Source organism: Amblyomma maculatum, chromosome 2 (assembly GCF_055883805.1).
Source record: "Amblyomma maculatum isolate TAMU_Amacu chromosome 2, ASM5588380v1, whole genome shotgun sequence".
Lineage (NCBI taxonomy): Eukaryota > Metazoa > Arthropoda > Arachnida > Ixodida > Ixodidae > Amblyomma > Amblyomma maculatum.
Window position 1 is genome coordinate 226,527,909 of NC_139345.1, and position 20,936 is coordinate 226,548,844.

At 47.8% G+C, this 20,936-nt stretch overlaps 1 protein-coding gene across 2 annotated transcripts in view; it reads right to left on the reverse strand.

The window, feature by feature from the left end:
- The window catches only part of LOC146201434 (GTPase-activating protein skywalker-like), a 214,543-nt gene that overhangs the window by 107,129 nt on the left and 86,478 nt on the right, over positions 1-20,936 (reverse strand). The window contains exon 6 of one of the 2 annotated variants that reach the window (XM_084595843.1): positions 6,050-6,139. The exons of the other annotated variant lie outside the window; for it this stretch is intronic. Within the exon in view, the coding sequence (XP_084451969.1) occupies positions 6,050-6,139 (90 nt within the window). The remainder of the gene's footprint in view (positions 1-6,049; positions 6,140-20,936) is intronic. 2 annotated transcript variants of the gene reach the window in all.

Here is a 20,936-nt window from a genome sequence, read left to right on the forward strand (position 1 = left end):
GGCCACGGCAGATGCGGCCAGGCAATGTCGCTAACCGGGACTCTGTTCTGTGTTCTGCAGGGCCTTTTCGTGACCGGCGCATCTGCATCAACGAGCGGCTACATGTGCTGGGATAGAAGTGATACCATCGACGTCTATGATCTATATGCGCGGATAACACTGTCGGCCAGATACCAGCGTGGTCATTTCCTAATGGACTGGCTCTGCTAGCGACACCGCCTGGCTATCGTGGTGCGACGTCACCAGAAAACACAACTATAAAAGAAACACCTCACCGGTTCGTCTTCTGTGGGCACGGCAGATGCGGCCAGGCAATGTCGCTAACCGGGACTCTGTTCTGCGTTCTGCAGGTTAGTCCTCAAACTAGTACTTTAAGGACAGATTGTCGTGGCATTATTGTCCTGCCGTGCCCACGGAAGTGTCTTGAACTTGCCTATGAATGTCTTTTTGTGTGCAAGCTGGTTCTCTGTGGGGACATTGAAACAAACCCAGGTCCCACGCAGAAAGAAATGTTTGAAGAGTTACTTGGGGGTCAAACTCTTATCTGTAACGACATTTCAGAAATGAAAGCCCAACTACCTAATATCGAAGCACTGATTAATAACCTTCAACAGACGTACGCTCAACTTGACAAAAAGCTGTCTGAGGCTTCTCTGACGGGAGGGGATCAGGTTCAAACTACTCTACAGTCCATAGAAAACGTTATTGGCTTCCAGTCAAAGAAACTGACTGATCTTGAAGACCGAAACCGGCGGTCAAACGTAATCATTCATGAAATTTCTGAATGCGATGATAAAACGGAACCAGTTCTTAAGGAAAAAGTTCTCACCGAAGTAATGAGGGACAAATTGCAAGTAGAATGCAAATCAATTGGCCGCATTCACAGGCTTGGCCACGAAGGCATCAAATGGCCCGTCATCATCTATCTGCAGGATTTTAACGAAAAGAAACTTATATTCAAAAACTGCAGCAAACTTAAAGGTTCAGGCATGTCTGTTCAAAACGGTTACTCGCAAGCAACGCTGAAGAAACGCAAGCTTCTCTGGGAAAGCGCAAAAGATGAAAGACTGCAGGGTAAAAAAATGCACCTAATTCATGATAAACTTAAAATGGATAAAGATCTGTTCTTATGGGATGAGAAAAAAAATATGCGCGTCAAGATAATAAACCAACGCTCTAGCCCGCTGCCACGAGCCCGAATTCCGAACCTGTGACCCAGGCCCGATCCACGAGGCCGAAACGGCCTGAACCTTGACGCCATTCTAAAGAACCTCACAAGCAGCTACGTATAATGAACTTAAATGCTCGTAGCGTAGTAAATGAAACAGAACCCCTTGAGATTTCTTTACTAGAACATGACCCACACATTGCCGTGATAACCGAAACGTGGCCGAGGACTGAAACAGGTGACGAGGATGTTTTTCCAACTTGTTACCAAGTTTTTCGTAAGGATCGCCAATTCAAGGGAGGTGGTGTTGCAGTCTAATTAAAGACCACATACAGGCCCTTGGAGGAAATTCTAGGCCTTGAATGTCTATGTATAAAGATCTCATGCTGGGGCCATAGCTTCATTTTGCTTGCCATTTACAGACCTCCTGATGCTTCAGTTGATTATCTATTCAAACTAGAAGAGCACATGTCTCGGTTCCAAAGAAGCAAACTGCTACTGATTGGCGACCTGAACTTGGCTGGCGTTAATTGGGACCGTAGTATTGGCTCGCTTTTCATTACCCCCGCATTATCCTACAGATATTTTGGCCTCACTATCATGGGTAACTCACATTCAAAACATTTGCGCTGAAGCCTCACGCACACTCGGTTATCTGCGACATAACTTGAAGGCCGCATCCCCGGAAATAAAGCAACTATTCTATATAACTTTCATTCGCCCCAAACTAGAATATGCGTCCTCCGTTTGGCATCCATCACAAGCGTATCTCGCCATTGACCTTGAAGCCGTACAGAATCGCGCCATCCGATTTATAACATCTTGCTATTCAAAGAAAACCAGTATCACAGCACTGAAACAATCCATCGCCATTCCATCGCTCATGTCACGCCGTATCATATCTCGCCTATGTCTTCTACATCACTTCTATTATCATCCCCGTACGAGACATGCAAAGCTACAGCCCCCCCACAGGACATCTAGCCGCCTAAACCATAATCATAGCATTGCACGTATCAACTGTCGCACCTTAGCACTAAATTCTACATTTTTTCCGGACGCAATAGTACTGTGGAACGCCCTGCCAAACACCATCGTATCATGCACTGATCGCAAATCATTCAGGATAAAATTAAACGACCATCTTTCGTGAAGAATTCGCTGATGACGTCGGCAGAATTGTGGGCGCGCGGGGGAGGCAGTGCTTACCTTGTCTTGACTTTTTTTTTTTTTTTTTTACTTTTTTTTACGTGTGTTTGTAGTTCTGCTGACGTTGCTATCAATGACGTACCAACCGGCTCAGATTTCACCAGTTTCGTGAAAGCGTTTTTCTCATGCAAATTTGTATAACATTTTTGGCGTCATTTACTTACGGTATATTGTTCTTTTTGTTTTTTAAAATTATTTCGTCTAACCCTTGCATTATTTCTCTTGTTTCTGTTTTCTTTTCTTGTTATTTTAATGTTTTCCTGTTCTTGTTCGCATTGTATATTGAGTTTGCTCCCCCCTTATGTAATGCCCTCGGGCCTTTAAGGGAAAAATAAATGAAATGAAATTTAAACAGTATACTTAACATGATGTTAATGCATAATCTAATACAAATAGTGGAGGAACCGACACGTGTGCAAGGATCTAGCATGTCTGTTCTCGATTTGGTATTTGTGCCTAGAGATTTGCCTGAATACACTGTTGAAGTTGTGGAAGGCATATCTGACCATCTGCTTGTCAATGTTTGCTTACGCATTGGCGCTTGTACTCAATCAGATAACCCTGTGAAGTTTCGATCTTTCAAAGACTACTCACGTGCTGATGATGCATTCATTATAGAACATTTAGAAACATGCCTTATTGATTTTAATGATGATGATTTAAACACACTTTGGGACCGTTTTAAAGATATGTGTAACTTCTGCATAGATAAGTTTGTGCCGAGCAAACGTAAACCTATTCGTCGACAAACGCCGTGGATGACGCGTGAAATAATCCACTTAAAACGAAAGATAAAAAGGTCAAAAAACGGCGCTTGCACTTAGGTAATCTAAACGATTTAAAGGAAAGTCTTGCGTGTGCAGTGCACACGTCAAAAGAAAACTATTTTAATACTGTGCTCCCAAACTTCATTGTGGAGGAGCCAAAAAAGTTTTGGAATTATATAAGCGAAAAAAAGAAACCAGTATCGCAAATTTTGATTGATGGATGAGTAGTTACTGATCACGGGATATTGCGCACCTCTTCAACGACTACTTTCACAGTGTGTTTCAAATTCGGGTGCTTGTCCATCCAATGACACAGTGTTTCACCCCCGTGATGTCAGTTTTATTTCATATCCTGGCGTAGTTTCTATGCTACTAAATTTAAAAACGAAATCCTCATGTGGTCCTGACAACCTTCCTAACGTGCTTCTGAAGTGATATGCTGAATCTGTTGCAAAGTTCTTAGTTATTCTCTTCCGTATTTCATTACTTCATGGACATTTACCAAGTGACTGGAAGGTAGCCAGGGTTGTGCCAGTATACAAGAAAGGTGACCGTGCGTTATTGCAAAACTACTGTCCGATATCACTTACATCGTCATGTTGTAAACTAATTGAACATATTATTGCCAACCAGATTAATGATTTTTTAGATGCGCACAACGTCATCTCTAAATTCCAACACGGATTTAGAAAAGGGTACTCAACAATAACGCAACTAGTGACAGTAATACACTCACTTGCTTCATGTCTTGATAAGAACGGTCAGATTGATGCAATATTTCTAGATTTAAGCAAAGCTTTCGATAGAGTCCCAGATGACAAACCAATATTAAAACTTCGAAGCATTGGCCTACCTGAAATTTTGATCATATGGATAACAAACTATTTAACCAATCGGTACCAATTTGCAGAAGTTAATCAGGAACAATCAAGTTGCCTTCCGGTCGGCTCTTGAGTGCCCCAAGAAAGCGTGCTGGGGCCATTATTGTTTTTATTATACATTAATGATCTTAGAACTGACCTTGATTACAACGTGCATATCAAGCTGTTTGCAGATGATTGAGTGCTTTTTCAAGAAATAACTTCTATTAATGACCAAATCCATCTTAACTCCTCTCTGGCTAAATTTATGAATGGTGTAAAACGTGGGACATGAAAGTTAACACTGATAAGACCGTCGTTCTTCGTTTCGCTCGCAGAAAAACTTCGCTCTCTTTTATCTACAGGCTAGGTTCTTCACCTTTGTTGGAAGAGGCCAAGTACAAGTATCTAGGTGTCACGCTTACTAATACTTTGTCATGGAACTTGCATATAGATAACATCTAGTCTTCCGCTTTACGTAAACTATACTTTTTAAGACATAAGCTTAAAACTTCTCCCTCGAGCGTAAAACTACTTGCTTACAATTCACTAATTAGACCGAAACTTGAATATGCCTGCGTTGTTTGGGACCCGTTTACTAAACACAATATCACCCGTTTAGAAAAGGTACAAAGAAAGCTGTGAGATTCATTTATTCTAAATTTTCTCCGTATGACTCACCCTCTGAATTAATGCAGGTTAATGGTATTGAACGTCTTGAGCAACGAAGAAAAAATTTACGCTTGCAATTTCTTTCCGTGCTTTGGAATTGAGACCTAGCTATTAACCCTTCTCCACATCTGTCGCTTTTATCATCGAGGCATACGCGCCACCATCATCCTAACTCGCTGACGTCGTATTTCGCACGAACTGATTTATTCAAGTTTTCCTTTTTTCCTCGCACAGTAATCGACTGGAATGATTCATTATTGCCTTTCTCCACACTTTGATGTTTATTACTTTTGTTATTATTGTTTTGTTGCCATGTTACCACTCTGCTTGGACCTGTACAAGGTTCGCAGTATTGAATAAAGAAAGAAAAGAAAGAAAGAAAGAATCGTGTCATGTGCCCATGTTTCAGAGAACACAAACATGCGGGTCATGCAAGAGCAGAATATCTTCTAGTTCCTCAGTTTTGTTTACGATGCTTCTTGCATTTAAAGAAAGCAAGCGGAGCTAATAAGATTTTAATGCCTAGTGTGGGTGAGTTGATAAGTTTGAAGCTTCCTTTCAATTTTTCATTTCTTCAATTATATTGTTAGGCGGTGACAAGAGAAGACACACAGTGACCCAACAGAAACAGAACGATATGATGATGAGATATGCTGGCCAGGGGACCCGGCGTGAGCACTCCCCCCTCCCACCACTGCCTGCTTCGGCTTAGTAGCAATATCAATTAATTTATTGATCAAATACACACAATATATTTTCTTAATTATGATCAAGCATTGCCTTTTCATTCTGAGCATTTTGACATCATTGAATCCCCTTTTCCCAATTTTTCATTTCCTTATCATCAAATCCATGCCGGAGTATGTTGGAGAATGCCAGGACGGTGGCCTTCAGAGACACACGGAAGTAGACGTGGACCGAGGTTGAGAGCTCCTTTACTCAGCGCATGGTGCCTTAAATAGACACAGAGCCCCCTGAGATAAGTAATCTTCGGTGAAGGAAACCTAGATACAACATTGCCCCCCTTTTTTGAAAATAACATTACAGACCGTTTTACGACCCCCGGTTTGACTGGGCTGTTAAGGGGGAATGTCAGCACTTTCCTGTGCTACGAGAGTAGCCCAGCTCCCCAATATGGCAGCACCCTTCAACCCATTTGTTAGTGGAAGAGTTGTACAGTAGTGACGTTTTTTTGTTAAGGCGGTCGAGGAAGCAACATCATTATACATCTATTAATGATGTTGGCTGGGCGCCACAACCGGATGTAAAACTGGTGCCTGAATAGAATTCTGAGATCCTAAGAAGCGCTCAGCAGTTGGTGCTGTAAGCCTAGCATTTTGACTGGGCACGTCAGTTGGAATTTGAACGCTTACCTGATCATCTCCGGCTGAAGATGATTGCACTTCGGGAATGGTGGTAGCTACCAAGGTAGGGATCTCATATGGAAAGAACTGAGAGCTTTGCTGTAATAAAGGAGAGGAGTGTGTGTTCTGGTTATCATTACTGTTGCTCTCTGCATGCACGACTAATTTGGTCCAAATATTTCCGTCACTTGGCTTAAATGCATTATGCGATACTTTGGACAGTTCTGACCTCTGTATTTAGGACGTTTCTCTGGAACCCTAACTTTACTCAAAGGCTTTGCTCCCCTCTTTACATCCACATGTTGTTTCACATTACTGCTGTCCATGGAACACCCTAGTTCTTACAACATAACTGCAAGAGGAGTTTTAAGGATTCACCTGATGCACATAGCCTCGGTGTGAAGAGATGACTGAATTACGCAGGAGTGATCTGTGCGCAGGTCAGAGTTTCACCGATAATGATGCCTTAACAGCGTCAAGCCCTAGAAGTGATGAATCGTGTTCTGTAACATACAAGTTTACTGCAGCCGACTTATCTTGGAATAAGTACTTTCTTCAGGGCGAGTTGGAGTTGGTTCATATTAACAAAAATTAATAGAAATAAACTTGCGCAATAAGTAGAAGAAAAAAGCGGCTTGACGACAGGACAGAGCGCAAACTTCCAAAACCTTGCACAATAAGTAGAAGAAAGCAGCGTGACGACAGAACAGAGCGCAAACTTCCAACTCAGTTGGAAGTTTATTGCGCAGGTTTGATAATATTATTTTGGAACTTGACAGTTGTGGAGAAAAATCCCAAGTTCTTCACCGCTTGCTCCGAGTAGTTCTGGATGATTAGATACGATTGAATCAGGTGGATTTGTGAAAAGTACGCCTCGTAGTCTCGAACATTCATGAGAGAGACAACTGCCCAGGTGTCGATCATTATCAACTTGAATGGGAAGGCGCATAAGTGACAGGGCATTGCCACCATCTTCGATATTGAGGACAGTCAATGTATTTTGTACTGGTACTTCCTTGAGTATATCCATTTCGTTGACGGTTCCCGCAGTATCTTCTGATGAATTGCACACTTGAAAGAATGTCCTTTTTTCCCACATATCTGGCAGTATTTGTGGTGAGCAGGACAAGCTGAAAAATTCGCCCAGTGATCCGGCAAGCCACAGAGAAAACAGCTGTCGGGTGGAGCCGACGACGCGGAGACGCCCGGCATCTTTTTCCTGCCGGGAGACGTTGACCTTCTGGCTTCCAGCATCTGCCATCGCTACTCGGTTGGAAGGGAACGCCGGTTCGCTAGCCGCCATCATGAAGTGAAGCCGGGCAGGGAAGAAGACCGCCATCTTGGGAAAGATGGCACCACAGTATAGGAAAGACCACCATCTTGAAAGTCTCACCAAGAACTAGACAGGTCGCGTCCGTCATTTTGTGGCTACCCGCTGTGAAACGGCATCTACTTGTAGAATGCCGAGCTACTGCATCATTTTATCGGTGCATTCCTCGTCCTGAGCCATTTCTATTGCCTTCTTGATGGCAATATTCTCGCCGAGTTGGATGAACAGGCAGCGAATTTGATGGGAGTGCAAGCCGCAGAGATTTGATCTGGCATCATGATGTCAGTACCGGGGCCAAACTTGCACGATTTGGCGAGCCATTGGACATCTTGAATGTATTCGGTAGTTGGCGCTGTAAGACTCTGCACTCTACTTTTGAAATGTACGCGGTTGCAATATTCGTTTTCTTTTTTATGAAAGTGCTTGCCTAGCACTTGAAGTGCCGCTTTGTGTATGTCCAGTGCCTCAGAGTCACCTGTCCCTACGTTGGATCCAGCCTGTCTCTTCCTCAAAGAGGGTGTAGTAAATACTGATGCCTTCTACTCCCAGTGCGTTGAGCAGAAACACTTTCTTGTGGTCCTGGCGGCGGCATCGACGTAAACCTGGAAAACACGTCGCCATTTAAGCCCCGGAATAGCTGGCAGGTATGACAAGAAGGGTGGTGAAGGAACGTTCATTGGAACCGGGGGACAGCCGTGCAGAAGTGTCGATGGGTCAGGCGCATCAAAAAGCAGACTCCTCAGTGCAAAAGTGATGCTTGAAGCAGCAGAAGTAGTAGAATCACACGTGGATCCTCGTTGCCAAAAATGTGGTGTCGGCATAGCTGCCACGAACGCCGGAGCACGGTGGGGCCTTCAGGGAGACACGGTCGTGGACCGAGGTTGAGAGCTCCTTTATTCAGAGCACGGCGCCTTAAATAGACACAGTGCCGCTAATACAGTGCCCGCTGAGGAGAGTAATCTTTGGTCAAGGAAACCGAAACCACAATACAATAGAATCGACGCAGGAAAAAAGTGCATCAGCCATTGCAAATCAACCGCTGCAATCATTTTGAAAGACGGCGACAAGGTTTTCAAACTTCAGGGAACACTGAAGATGAGCTCACATTGAACTCTGATGTTTTTTTGTGCATGGGCAAAGTTCGTACCTTCATCGCTCGGTGCAATCACTTACCCATTGAGGTATCGTGTAAAGTGTAAGGTGTATGTTCTGTAGTGTTGTAATGTAGTGTGTGGTTGTGTGTGCTGGGACAAGAAAATAAGCAATTTCTTCAAATAAATCAGCTTTAAAGTTAGTGCGACATTTTCATTGGAAATTTCCCTTTTTTATTTTACTTTGTTGGTTCACATAAACTTAAGGGATGCTTTATTTTTAATTCTATTTCATAAATTCGACCATACCAAAACAAGTGCCGCACCAGTCGTGATTACGGGCCGAGACTGAAAACTGCCCAGTATTTTATGGCTGTGGTTGCCGAATCAGGACGGCAGTGTTCCAAAATAAAAGCTGTCCACGGTGAATAAGAGACAGTTTATTAAAAAGCTGAAAAAAAAAGCGTTATCGCAGTTTTCGCTGCATTTTTTTTTTCAGTCGATTTAAACAGCACCAAACTGATAATTTATCTAGAGTAGCGTTACATTTCGTTAAGACATTGTTTAAGTCTATACCAGAAGCAAGCAGTGTAGCGTCGTCAGTGTATATTATAAACTGAACTGTGCTATCTATGTTGATAATATCGTTAATGAATATATTGAACAGCAAGGACTCCAGCGGTACACCGGAGCGGATAGGTAGAAACTCACAAGTTACATTATGGAGGGTTACGAATTGTGTTCTACAACTCAGATAAGTTTTGAGGTAACTGCTGAGATAACTACAACTGAGACCTTAGAGATCCTCGGACTTGTTTTGGGCTTCGTCCAGAGATTTCCGAGGAGGCCGAAATCAACGGACTCATGCTGTAGAATTTAGGCATGCAATCAAAAGCGTATCATTTTTTACGTTATGAGAGTTAGTTTGTTTCAGCAACAAGCGCTCCCACATATAAAAAGGCACTTGTCCAATGCTTCCTTCGGCCGTGTACATGTGCCGCGAAAGTGGGGAGGGGATAGCGTTTTAAGCTATTGACGTCGCTATTTGGGTCCAAAAACTAAGCGTAAATTTCGAACATGCATACCTTAACGCGAGAGCATACTTTGCGACATTAGAGGAGCAGCCAAAACTTTTGAACGAATCGCGACCTTGTGACTTGCTGTTATATGCGCGTGGTAGTCAGACTTAATTATTTTCGGCTGGTAAACCATTTTTGCAAAACTATGTTCAGTCTGGCCACGGCCAGCGCACGAAAGAATGCACAGTCACCGCCGCTTCAGTCATTGCAAAACCCAACGCGATTCGATTGCTCTTCACTGCATGCCAGCACCGAACAAGAGCCTCCCCGTCGATGCCATCTCCGCCTCGCCTCCGCCGCAGCCGCGCGCGATTCGACGGACTCATGAGCCTCACCTTCCGTTTTTTCTAGTGCTCCTCCAGCAAATGCTTCAACGTAAGCATACACTATTTAGTATTTAGTGTGTGAACCCTAAACTCCCGCAGGAATGTGCCGATTCGCGAATTACGACTGCGCCCAAGAGTGTTTGTTTATATAGTTTTTGCAATGACTGGATGTATGCTGCTCGTTCGCACGGCATAAAATGCAAGCTGAGCTAGCAATACCAAAACTATCCACTTCTTTTCGCATCAGTTGCACATTTATTTCTTCACAAACTACAACTGTGCTGCACGAAGCGCTGTGGATGCTACGTCCCCTGCCTGCGCCAAGTGTGCACACATGCGGCGCCGGTACCTGCCGGCTGCGCTCGCTAGACAGGGTCACATATATTGATGCTTCCCGCTCAATATGCACTCGCTTTGTGATGTAAGCAGTCGTCGATTTGGAGTCGCTACTGCCAGAACTACACTCAATAACCACATGCACCCGCTAAAGCTTGTGAATGCATGCTCCGTAATTGCCAAAACTCTAGACCCGAACGTACGTACTCAAGCTAGGCCTATTTGCCGCCCAACGAGCCGGCAGTTCGGCACCGACTAACATTTCTGGCCAAGGTCATTTGCTGATGACAAGGGGAAACATATAAAGTGTAGCTTCTTGTTCTCCTTTTTCTAACTCGGTTAAGCTACAGACAAGTGCAGCTGTTCAGGCCGTTCACTCGAGTATCGGGCATCAAGTTCTCGCTCAGCCTTTGATCTGACCAAAACACATCGGATGACCGTCCGCAGATCAATTCCGTCGGCGTCGCGGAGCCGAAAACCTCACACTACAGTGATAGGCGACCGTTGGCCGTGCCAACACCACCTAGAAGACTGGCCATGCTGGCATCGTCGCCAGTGTAATGCGAAAGACCAGTGCATCGATAAGCTAAGGAACCTAACCGAGCAGCCCTGTGAGTGTGGCTGAAGAAAACGTGCCTTACTCTATATCGCTTTCGTGCGGTAACATCTTCATCAAGCCATTCTGCATGAGGGACGACTACTGTGTCAATCGTCACAAAAAAAAAGAGAAAAAAAAAAAAGACAGGTCCTTTGATATTGCAGTCTGCATTGCAGACGCTCCACCGTGTATACTTTGTGACGTCACACGAGCATTTCAAAATGGCGGTCAATCTTGGTGGGAGGAGCTTCCGAATTTCAATTTCTATCTCGTTTTTTTGTAATATGCGCCGCGCGCTATGCATTAAAGCTTTGCGAGTAGAATCACAGACCTGTATACTATTCATAGAAGTATAAAACGGCAATACATTGAACGACCCTGTCATCGCCCCTTTAATTGACTGTCCAGCTTGCTGAGAGTAAACTGCAGATAGTTTGAATCATGCCGTGTAGTGCGGTAACGGATTTCACAGGACCGTCTTCGGGACCACGGCTGCTGTTGGTTCTGTTGTAAAGTTGAAACGCAAATTCTGCGCTTTTTTTGTGCACACAATTCTTGAAACACATTGAATTATGGAACAGAAATTTAGTGCGTGATGCGTAACGTAGTGTTGAAATTGGCTTGCGAAATAGCGACACAGCGACTAGATGTTATGACCGTAAACACAATGATCGAAGTGCACAGCTCTAGGCTGGCTTCAGAAAAATAATCGCATCTTTTCATCATTTCTTTGTCATGTATTATGTTAATTTTGCATTATTCTGTGCAGTTCGGAAATGCGGAAAGATTGCTCACGGTCGCGACGCATGTCGCAAATTATGAGCCCTAAAAGAAAAACACTGCTGTTGATATTCCACACGCATTCAGCGACCCCCAGTATATTTTGGCGGCTCACGCTCGCGTTTTGGTCAGGGATTATGCATTGATTCTACTTTTTACGTATATTAGTGCTGAAAGGTATTCACCATCGACGTGGTGTACTCAGTCGACTTTGCGTTTTGAGAAAGTTTTTGCTCGGCGGCCGATCTCGGGAAGACTCTGTCACCGACAGTCGGCAGACTGGTTTTGTCGATGTCCCCGACCTCAAAGCCTGTCACACTGGGAAGACATTTGGTTTTCGGTCGTGCTGGTGATATCGTCAGCCTAGTGTGACAGCTTGGTCAGCCACAGACACGGTCGGCCGACAAGTTGGCCGACCGTCGGTGTCGTTGTCGGGTATGCATCGTGTCATGCTAGTGTGACAGGCCCTTAAGGACACACGCATTGAGTGGGGAAGGGCCCTGCAACACTGTTTCGGTCAGGGTGTCAAGCCATAATTTTTTAGGGTTTGGTTCGGGTTCACATCTTTCGGGTTCAGCTCCGGAGACACATTCCATTCTGATTTGAGCAGTCTTCGGGAAAAAGAAAAAACAACTTCAGGTGTATTTATGTTACTCCACATTTTTAACACTGGAAAGAAATTTCCTGTTCCAGTATATATATTAAAAGCTGATAATTCATCTAGTAGTCCGTCTTTTGTTTTTGTCATCACATTTGACAGGCTTCATTTGGTTGTACTTTCAGAGACCCTCTGTTTTGTAAGCTGTCTGGTTCACACGACTGGCACTTCAAAGAAGACTCCATTTACTCTTTTCTTGTTTTGTTTATTTTCTACTTCCTGGCTAGCCTCTTCCCGAATCCGAATGCGGGATCCGAATCGCGACTGCAATTTTGGTATATGCGGTAAGCTAGGGGAGCAGTCTACCCTTGCTGGACGTTCCGACAAGCTCCTCGCGAGTCGGTTATGTATTTGGAGGAGGAGTCAGAGGCTGCGAGGGCGATGGCAACCTCTTCTGCGTGTGTTGGTGACTGGGCCTTGAACGTAAGGCCATCTACTGTTGTGCCCTTGTGGATGACCGCGGCTGTGTACCAACCCCTAGGGTTTGGGCCGGAGACGTCCACATAGAAAACTCCTGGTTTGCTTCCATAATGGCGGTCCAAGGCTTCCGCCCGTGCCAGGCGCCGACCATTATGGTCCTCTTTGGACATGTTGGCGGGGAGAGGCCGCACATGGAGGGCGCGTCTCTATTTTTCGGGAATGCGACATCTCTCCTCTGTGAGTTGGGTGTGTTGGATGTGAAGTCGGGCAAGAGGACGGCGACCCGACTCTGTCTTTGTTAGACGCGTGTACTGATTGGTGAGGTGGGCCTCCCGAAGCTCCTTGAAAGTGTTCACGACACCCAGCGCCATGAGACGGCTGGTAGAGGTGGAGACCGGGAGGTCCAGTGCTCGTTTCATGATTTTACGGAGGATAACTTCGAGAGTGTCCTCCTCCTGTTTCCGCAGGTGGAGGTAGGGAGTCGAATACAAGATTCGACTGGTCACGAATGCGTTCGCCAGCCGCAAGGCGCCCTTGCATCGTAACCCACCGCGCTTGTTGGAAACCCGGCGGACCATGCGGCCCACCTGGTCCGCCACCTGCCGGAGCTTGGCGAGTATTGTGTCGCATCGTCTCTGGTTGTGTATAAAGAGCCCAAAAACTCTGATTTCCTTATATTCTTGAATGGGACCGCTCTGCAAGGTGAAATTGATTTGAGTCGAGCATGAGCGCGAGGGGCGCAGATGCACGAATTCAGATTTCTGCGGTGAGCATTGGAGACCACAGCCGCGGGCATAGCGGTCCACTATGCTAGCAGCCGTTTGCAGGCTCGTCTCCATGTCCCCCAGACGCCCTTGCGTGGCCCAGAGGGTGATGTCGTCGGCGTACAGCGCGTGCTGCACCCCTTCGACCGCACCCAACAGAGGAGGTAAGCGCATCATTGCAACGTTGAATAGCAGAGGGGACAGCACTGCGCCTTGTGGAGTGCCCCTCCTGCCGAGCAAAAAAGGTCCGTGTTCTTGATCCTGTATTCGGATATAAGACAGTCTGTCTGTGAGAAATTGTTTGATGTAGTTGAAAGTGTTCATGCCACAGTGCGTTTGACTCAAGTGCGTGAGTATGACCTCGTGTGTTACATTGTCGAATGCCCCTTTGAGATCCAGGGCGAGGACGATTTTGTCGTTTCTTGTGCATGTGATGGGGTTCAGTATTTCGCGGTCGAGTTGGAGCAGGACATCCTGTGCGGATCTGTGTGGGCGAAATCCGAACGTTGTCCATGAAAGTGTTGTGTTGGTCAAGGTACTCAGACAGCCGATCCCGCACCATCGTCTCCATCAATTTGCCCACACACGAGGTGAGAGAGATGGGTCGGAGGTTGTCCGTGTCGACTGGTTTCCCAGCTTTGGGAATAAAGGTGACGAGAGCCGTCTTCCATTCAATGGGAAGGCGGGTTTCCCCTGTCCAGATTGCATTGATATAGTCAAGAAGGCACTGGTGCGCCGTGTCAGGGAGGTTTGCCAGAAGCTTAACGGTGACCTTGTCCCTGCCTGGCGCAGTGCCCTTCTTCATTTTGGCCAGACTGACCCGCAGATCGTGGAGCCGGAATGGGTTATCCAACTCCGAGTTTTCCCTGCCTGCATAGGAATAGGCTGATCCGCGGGGGTCCTAAATTGTGCACAGGTAGCGATCGCGTAGCGCCACTGCCAGCTGCATTGTGTTTCCTTGGAATGAGTGCATGGCTTTGTGTAGGTGTTTTTGCGTTTCCGTGCGTGTCTGTGTTGGATTGATGAGGGCTCGGAAGAGCCGCCACGTGTTGCGGCTCGACATTTGCCTCGCCGCCGTGTTGCAACGGTCCACCCAGTTAGAGTCAGCGAGTTGGGCCGCATACTCTGCTGCCTGCCTGGTGAGATCCGCAATGCGAGCTTTCAGCTTCTTGTTGTGTTTCTGACGCTTCCAGCGGCGCGTGAGGCCACGGCGTGGTTCCCAGAGATGCAGGAGGTGGTTGTCCACGTCCGTAACTACCTCTGTGAGCTGCATTTGTTTCTCATGGGAGTGAAGGTGCGCCATGACTGAGTGGGACCAGGTCGTGTAGCCCTGCTCTGTGATGTTCGTGTTAGTTTCTGCTGGGAAATTTTGGCGAAAGGTAGTCCAATCGGGGATGCGGGCTTTCGTTGTGGGGCGCTTCAGGGGGCGTGTGTAAACTGTTGTGTTGAGGATACAGTGGTCGCTACCGAGGGTCTCCTCGGTGTTGATCCAGTCTGCGTGTCTTATGTTGCGAGTGAAGGTGAGGTCCGGGCATGTGTCTTGGGTCACCGAGTTGCCTGCGCAGGTGAGAAATGCTGGGTCGGTGTGGAGGGTGAGGCCCAACGTGGACATCAGTTCTGCCAGCATGCGTCCACGCACTTCCTCTTTACGATAGCCCCATAGCTGGCTAGGGGCGTTGAAGTCACCCACAATCAGCAGGGGATCACGACCCGCCTCTTTAAGCGCATGGCTAAAGAGGCCCGCGAAGGTCACTCGCTTCATTTTCGGTGAGCAGTATACGTTAAGCACGTGCAGGGCAGGATCCGATCGCCTAAGAGGGAGGATCCTCACCATTATGTATGAATAGGGTATGTTGAGATCGAGGTCAATTTCGGTGGCTGTGTATGATTTGTGCACGAGGAGACACGACAAAGGGTCATGCTGGAACGTCTCGTAATTAGTCAACTTGGCTGCCGCTCCTGGCTCTTGGAGGGCGACCACGGCGGGCAAAGCCTCGAATGTTTTGAGGTAGAGACGCAGGTTCGCGCGTTTCTGTCGAGCCTTAAAGCCTCTACAGTTCCACTGCGTTAAGGTTATGGAATTGTGAGCTTTGGGAGGAGAGGAACGCGTGTTAAGCCGTCCTGCCATGATTAGGAACGGAAATGAGAGATGGGGGGTTATGAGACTCCGACCCAGAGCCAGCACCGGGTGGGGGTGCGGGTTTGGAGTCCTCTGATTTCGCATCTGTGGGATTGACGACAATTTTCTTGTGCCTGTTGAAGGCTTGGATCCCTTCGAGCCGATGGCTCATTCGGGTGGTTGATTTCATGCAGCGGGTGATGGCTGCAGGGACCGATGCCCTACATTTGGTCTCCAAGCAGCCCATGGCTGCTTTTACCATTTTCTGGAAATAGGAGGTGAGGCGCGCCTCCATCGCGGCCATTGCCGACGCGAACGTGGGCGGCAATTCGGGCTCACTCTCCATGGCGTCGGGACTCGAGACATCCGTCACAGCGGATAGTTTTTCCTCTAAATTTTGAATTTTGGCGAGCAGTTGCTCAATCTGCGCTTTAACCTGCTCATTTTGCCTGCGGCTTTCGACATCAACGCCGTGTATCGAGGAAGGAGAAGCGAGTGAGGATGAGGGAACGCAGGAGGCGGCCCGCGCCCAGCTGCTCACCCGAGTGTTTTGTTGCTGCGCCGGGCCCCGGGATCCGGCAGCGCCATCTGGTTGGAGGGCCTGGAAGTGCTTGGCATCGTCTCCGTTGGGGGGCGGTGGCGGCGTCTGCTTCTTTTTCTTGTTTCTCTTCTTCCTCTCCCCCTTCTTCCCAGTTGACGACTGTAAGGGAGAGGAGGAGTCTGTGTTCACGTCACTCTGGTGTGAGCCGGTGGTAGGATCGCACCGTGGCGCTCCGCCATTGGCTCTGCCGGTGGAGTGACCTTGCTTGCTTTCAGATGCTGGCGTCTCAAGTCCTTCAGGTTGTGAAGGTCTGGCTCCGGCAAGATGGAGTCGGCGAAATTTGGCCGTGCAATCTCTCGATCCCGTGGGGTGGGCTAATCCACAGATTGTACAGGTCGGGTTGCATTCGTGTGGCGCAGGACCGTCCTGCGTCACAGTCACAGTTTGGCCGCAAAGGCCGCACCTTGGCGAGTTCGGCGTGGGGCAAATGTCCGAGCGGTGTCCCACAGCACCACACTTTACACATGCCGGCACAGTTCGCTTATATTCTCGGACGGGTGTAAGTTCCCCGTTGTAGTGGACGTATCGCGGGACCACCTTTCCCACAAATATGATGAGCGCGATGGTTGATTTTCCGAACCGGCGGATGCTGGCGATCTGGCCTCCTCGCCAGACAATTTGGGCAGTGAGCGTTGCGCTTGTTTCATCGTCGGCGATGCCCCCGATGATACCGCGGCACACGTCTCCGGTAAGCTTTAAATTCCCGTGCACTGGTAAGGGGCCTTTACCAGTTGGCAAATTAAATTCGCCAATGAGGCGATCGGCGAGGTCTGGATTTCGTGTCACTACAACAAGCAGATTCTGCTCCCATGCGGGTACAATGTCGAGAACATTGTCGGCAGCAGAAATGCCTAGGTGCGAGTTCAGTGCCTTGCCTAGCTCACCGCGTCGGAAGGTGTTCCTCAGGTCTGCGGTGACCCTGGGCTTGATTAACACTTCTTCGGCGCTTGTGTCTCATCTCTTGTCCTTAGTGGTCGTGTGTGTTTGCGCTCTTTCACAGTTTTCCAGGGCTTGATGATGACAACATAGTCTTGAGGGTGCATCCGTGGCATAGGACAGGGCTTCCACAGTCACGGCTTAGCTTGGTTTCGAAGCGATGAGGCAGATTCGTGCGCTGGCGCTTGCTGCTTGGTTTGGGACGCCGCTGATGTGGCAGCCGCTGTGTTGGAGCCGGTTCTGGAACACCGGCTGACAGGTTGAAAGAGCTCCTCGTGCTTGAAACGGGCAGGTTTCGTCACAGCTTCAGGTTGGACAGCCGAAACAGTCTTCCAGACCATTTCGGAAGGGTCGTATCCCCTCAGAGAAGCTTGACAAGTCATCTTGATAGGTGACGAGGGTGAGTCACTGCCTCCGGGAGCGACGCAGCCGTTAGGTCGAGCGCCAACTCCTCGTGGCAGAGTGAAAATCTCCCCTCACTAAATGAAAATTGGGCCACCTGGCTATGAAAAAAGAAGACGTTTCGGAACCCCTACGGGTTCCTTGATCACAATGAGGCGGACAAGGCGAGGGAATGGAAATTTAAAGGCGAAGCTGGTGACGTAACGATTGTGAATAAATTAATGGCATGTTTCCTGTTGTTCGATTCATGATTCCGGTTGTCGTCTGGATGAAAGACGACTCAAGCAGCAGCCGCGTTGTCAGATTCTTTTCTTTAGCTAAGATTGTAGCATCATCCCAGGCAATTTGGTGTCCCGTCTTGTGCGCGTGTTCTGCCAGTGCACTTGAAGCAATCTTATTGTTCCGGACATCACGCTGGTGTTCTTTCAATCTTCGTGTGAATTTCCCAGTTTCACCGATATAAACTTCACTGCATTCGCTACATGGTATCTTATAAACCACACCAGGGAATTGAACAGAAGGCAGGGGGTCCTTAACATTAACAAGCATATTGCGAAGCTTGCAGGTCGGCACGTGTCCAATACGCAAGTCATATTTTGAAAATACGCGGGAAAGAGCTTCGCTAACACCACGCATATAAGGGATCCTTGCGCTGGCCGAAAAAGTCTTGGGAGTGGTTATCCTTGGTTGCGAAACAGATTTCTCAATCCTCGAAATAAAATGCGTGGGATATCCATTCTTGCGAAGCTCGTGCCGTACCTTCTTAAGCTCGGACTCCCTGTTTTGGTCGTTGCAGATCGTTCTGGCCCGGGTTACAAGTGAAGAAACGACTGACTTCTTGTGAGCCATTGGATGGTTCGAGTTAAAATCCAGATAACGTCCAGTGTGTGTGGGCTTGCGGTACACGGTGAACGAAAGGTCATGGTTTTTTCGGGTCACAAGCACGTCGAGAAATGGTAGGCAGTTTTGCTTTTCGAACTCGACAGTGAACTGCAGAACCGGTTCCATTTTATTTGGCGTTCACGGTATCCTGATGATGTTAAGAATACAGTGGCACAAATTTCAAGAGGGCCCGAGTTGATACGCCGCAATAATTAGCGAAACTTGACGGAGCCGATGTGGCATGCGTCCGCTCGCAGTCACAGCAGCCGGTGAACTCCTTTCTTGCCAAGGGTTCAGTATAGTTGTGATGTTTGCAGTGGCGCTTTAGAAATAAGCGAGAAGAGCGCTTTACAAGCAACGATAAAAGAAAAATTAATGAAGGTATGTCGCCAGCCATAGTGGGTCAGAACCGGAACGGTCCCTCCAATTTGCTCTGGTTTGCGTTCAGTTCCAAGGTGGTGGAAAAAATTTGGGTTTGGTTGTGGTTTTCGGTTCCGGTTTGACACCCTGGTTTGGGTTGGCAAGAATTTCTATTTTTTGTATGGCTTTATTTCTTGGCTCCCCTGTTTGCCCATTGCTGTTACAGCAGCATCACGCATAAGCACAACTTGGCGGTGAGTGCACTGTACTTTTGCGCGTGCACAGAATGGTGGGCATCAGCACCGCGTGCAGGCTTTCCCAGGAGAGGCCCCTTAAATGGTCAACACAATCCTGAACAAAATTTATAGCCAATATTTCAAGTAGGGTACACATTTCCATGAAATTTTATTTGCAAATAGCACGCAAAATTTAAAATAAACAAGATGAACAACTATTTTACCCTTTCTTCTTTTACCTGATCACACATTCAACCACCATCATCATCATCAGCCTGACTATGCCCACTCCAGGGCAAAGGCCTCTCCCATATTTCTCCACTTAACCCGGTCCACTTGACCCCTGCGAACTTCTTAACCTCATCCACCCACCTATTTTTCTGCCGCCCCTGCTACGCTTTCCTCCCCTTGGAATCCAGTTTGTTGCCCTAAGCGACCATCGCTTATCCTTTCCTCGAGCTACATGTCCTGCCCATGCCCATTTCTTCTTCTTGATCTCCACTAGAATGTCAGTAACTTGAGTTATTTCTCTGACCCACTCTGCACGCCTCCTATCTCTTAATGTTTACCCTACCATTTTTCGTTCCATAGCCCTATGCGTTGTCCTCAATATTGTTACATATCTGCCCTGCGCGTCGCTGGATGTTGAAGAAGAGGACGATAAACAGTAGTGACGCGAAAGGAAGACGAAGCTGAAGAAACCGTTGGGACTTGCCTGAAAACTTGCTGTGTTCTGCTCTACTGTGCTGTGAACACTTGCCCATCACCTGCTGTGGTGCTGCTGCTGCCCCGTATCATCTTGGTGGAGGTGACCAAAGATCCCCGTGCGCACAGATTACCCCTTGCGCTGCCAAAACCTGGATTTGCGCAGTGGCCGTCATCTACCTGGGCTTTCAACGACGTCAACAGCTACCGCTATGACCTCCGAGGCAGCCCCTACCACCGCGGCAACTTCGGCTCAGCCAGTCGTGCTCACAAAAATCCGCCACCCATCTATATTTAATGGCGAAGACAAGACAGACGTGGAAGATTGGCTGGATGAGTACGAGCATTGCAGCAAGAACAACCACTGGGACGCGACCATTATGCTGGCCAACATCATTTTCTATTTGGCGGGAACAGCTCGCATGTGGTTCCAAAATCACGAACAAAAGCTGGTGACGTGGGCAATCTGTAAGCAAAAGCTTCAGGACCTGTTTGGGAAGCCCATTGGTCGAGCTGTCGCAGCAAAAACAGAACTTTCATCTCGCATCCAATCCTCCACAGAGTCCTACCTTGCGTATATTCAAGACGTGCTTGCGTTGTGTCGCAAGGTCAACTGCTCAATGACTGAAAATGACAAGGTAGGCCATATCCTCAAGGGCATTGCGGATGATGCGTTCAACATCCTGTTCTGCATGGATTGCTCCACCGCCGACTCAGTGCTTCAAGTCTGTTGAAAATTCGAGCAGGCTAAACAACGACGCCTCGTACATCGCTTTGAGCGCCTTCCAAACAACGCAGCTACATCATCCTGCGATGATCTGGCCCCTTTGCAACAGCCTTCTCATCCCACGAACATGACTCGGATCATCCGGAGAGAACTCGAGGCCTCAGCTCCTACACCACTCATGTCTCCGCTACCCGACACCGTGGCCATGACACAGGCCGTAGTTCGCCAAGAACTTGCAAACGTCGGCCTCTCCTCCAGCCCCGTGTCACCCACGTCACCATCCCACTCTGTTCCTGTAGTGGCTGCTGCTACTGCCAGCCCACCTTCCCCACGTCGCTACCTTAGTCGTAATCCTGCAGAGTGGCGCACCTCAGACGACAGGCCAATTTGCTTCATTTGCTGTCGCGCCGGTCACACATCGCGTTATTGCCGTAGACGTACCTTCTTCGCTCCTCGCTCCTATTACAACGCCAACCGCCGATACTACCAAGGACCTCGAGGCTTCCCTGCCCAACAAGAGGAGCTCTGTCCCGTCTACGATGGACC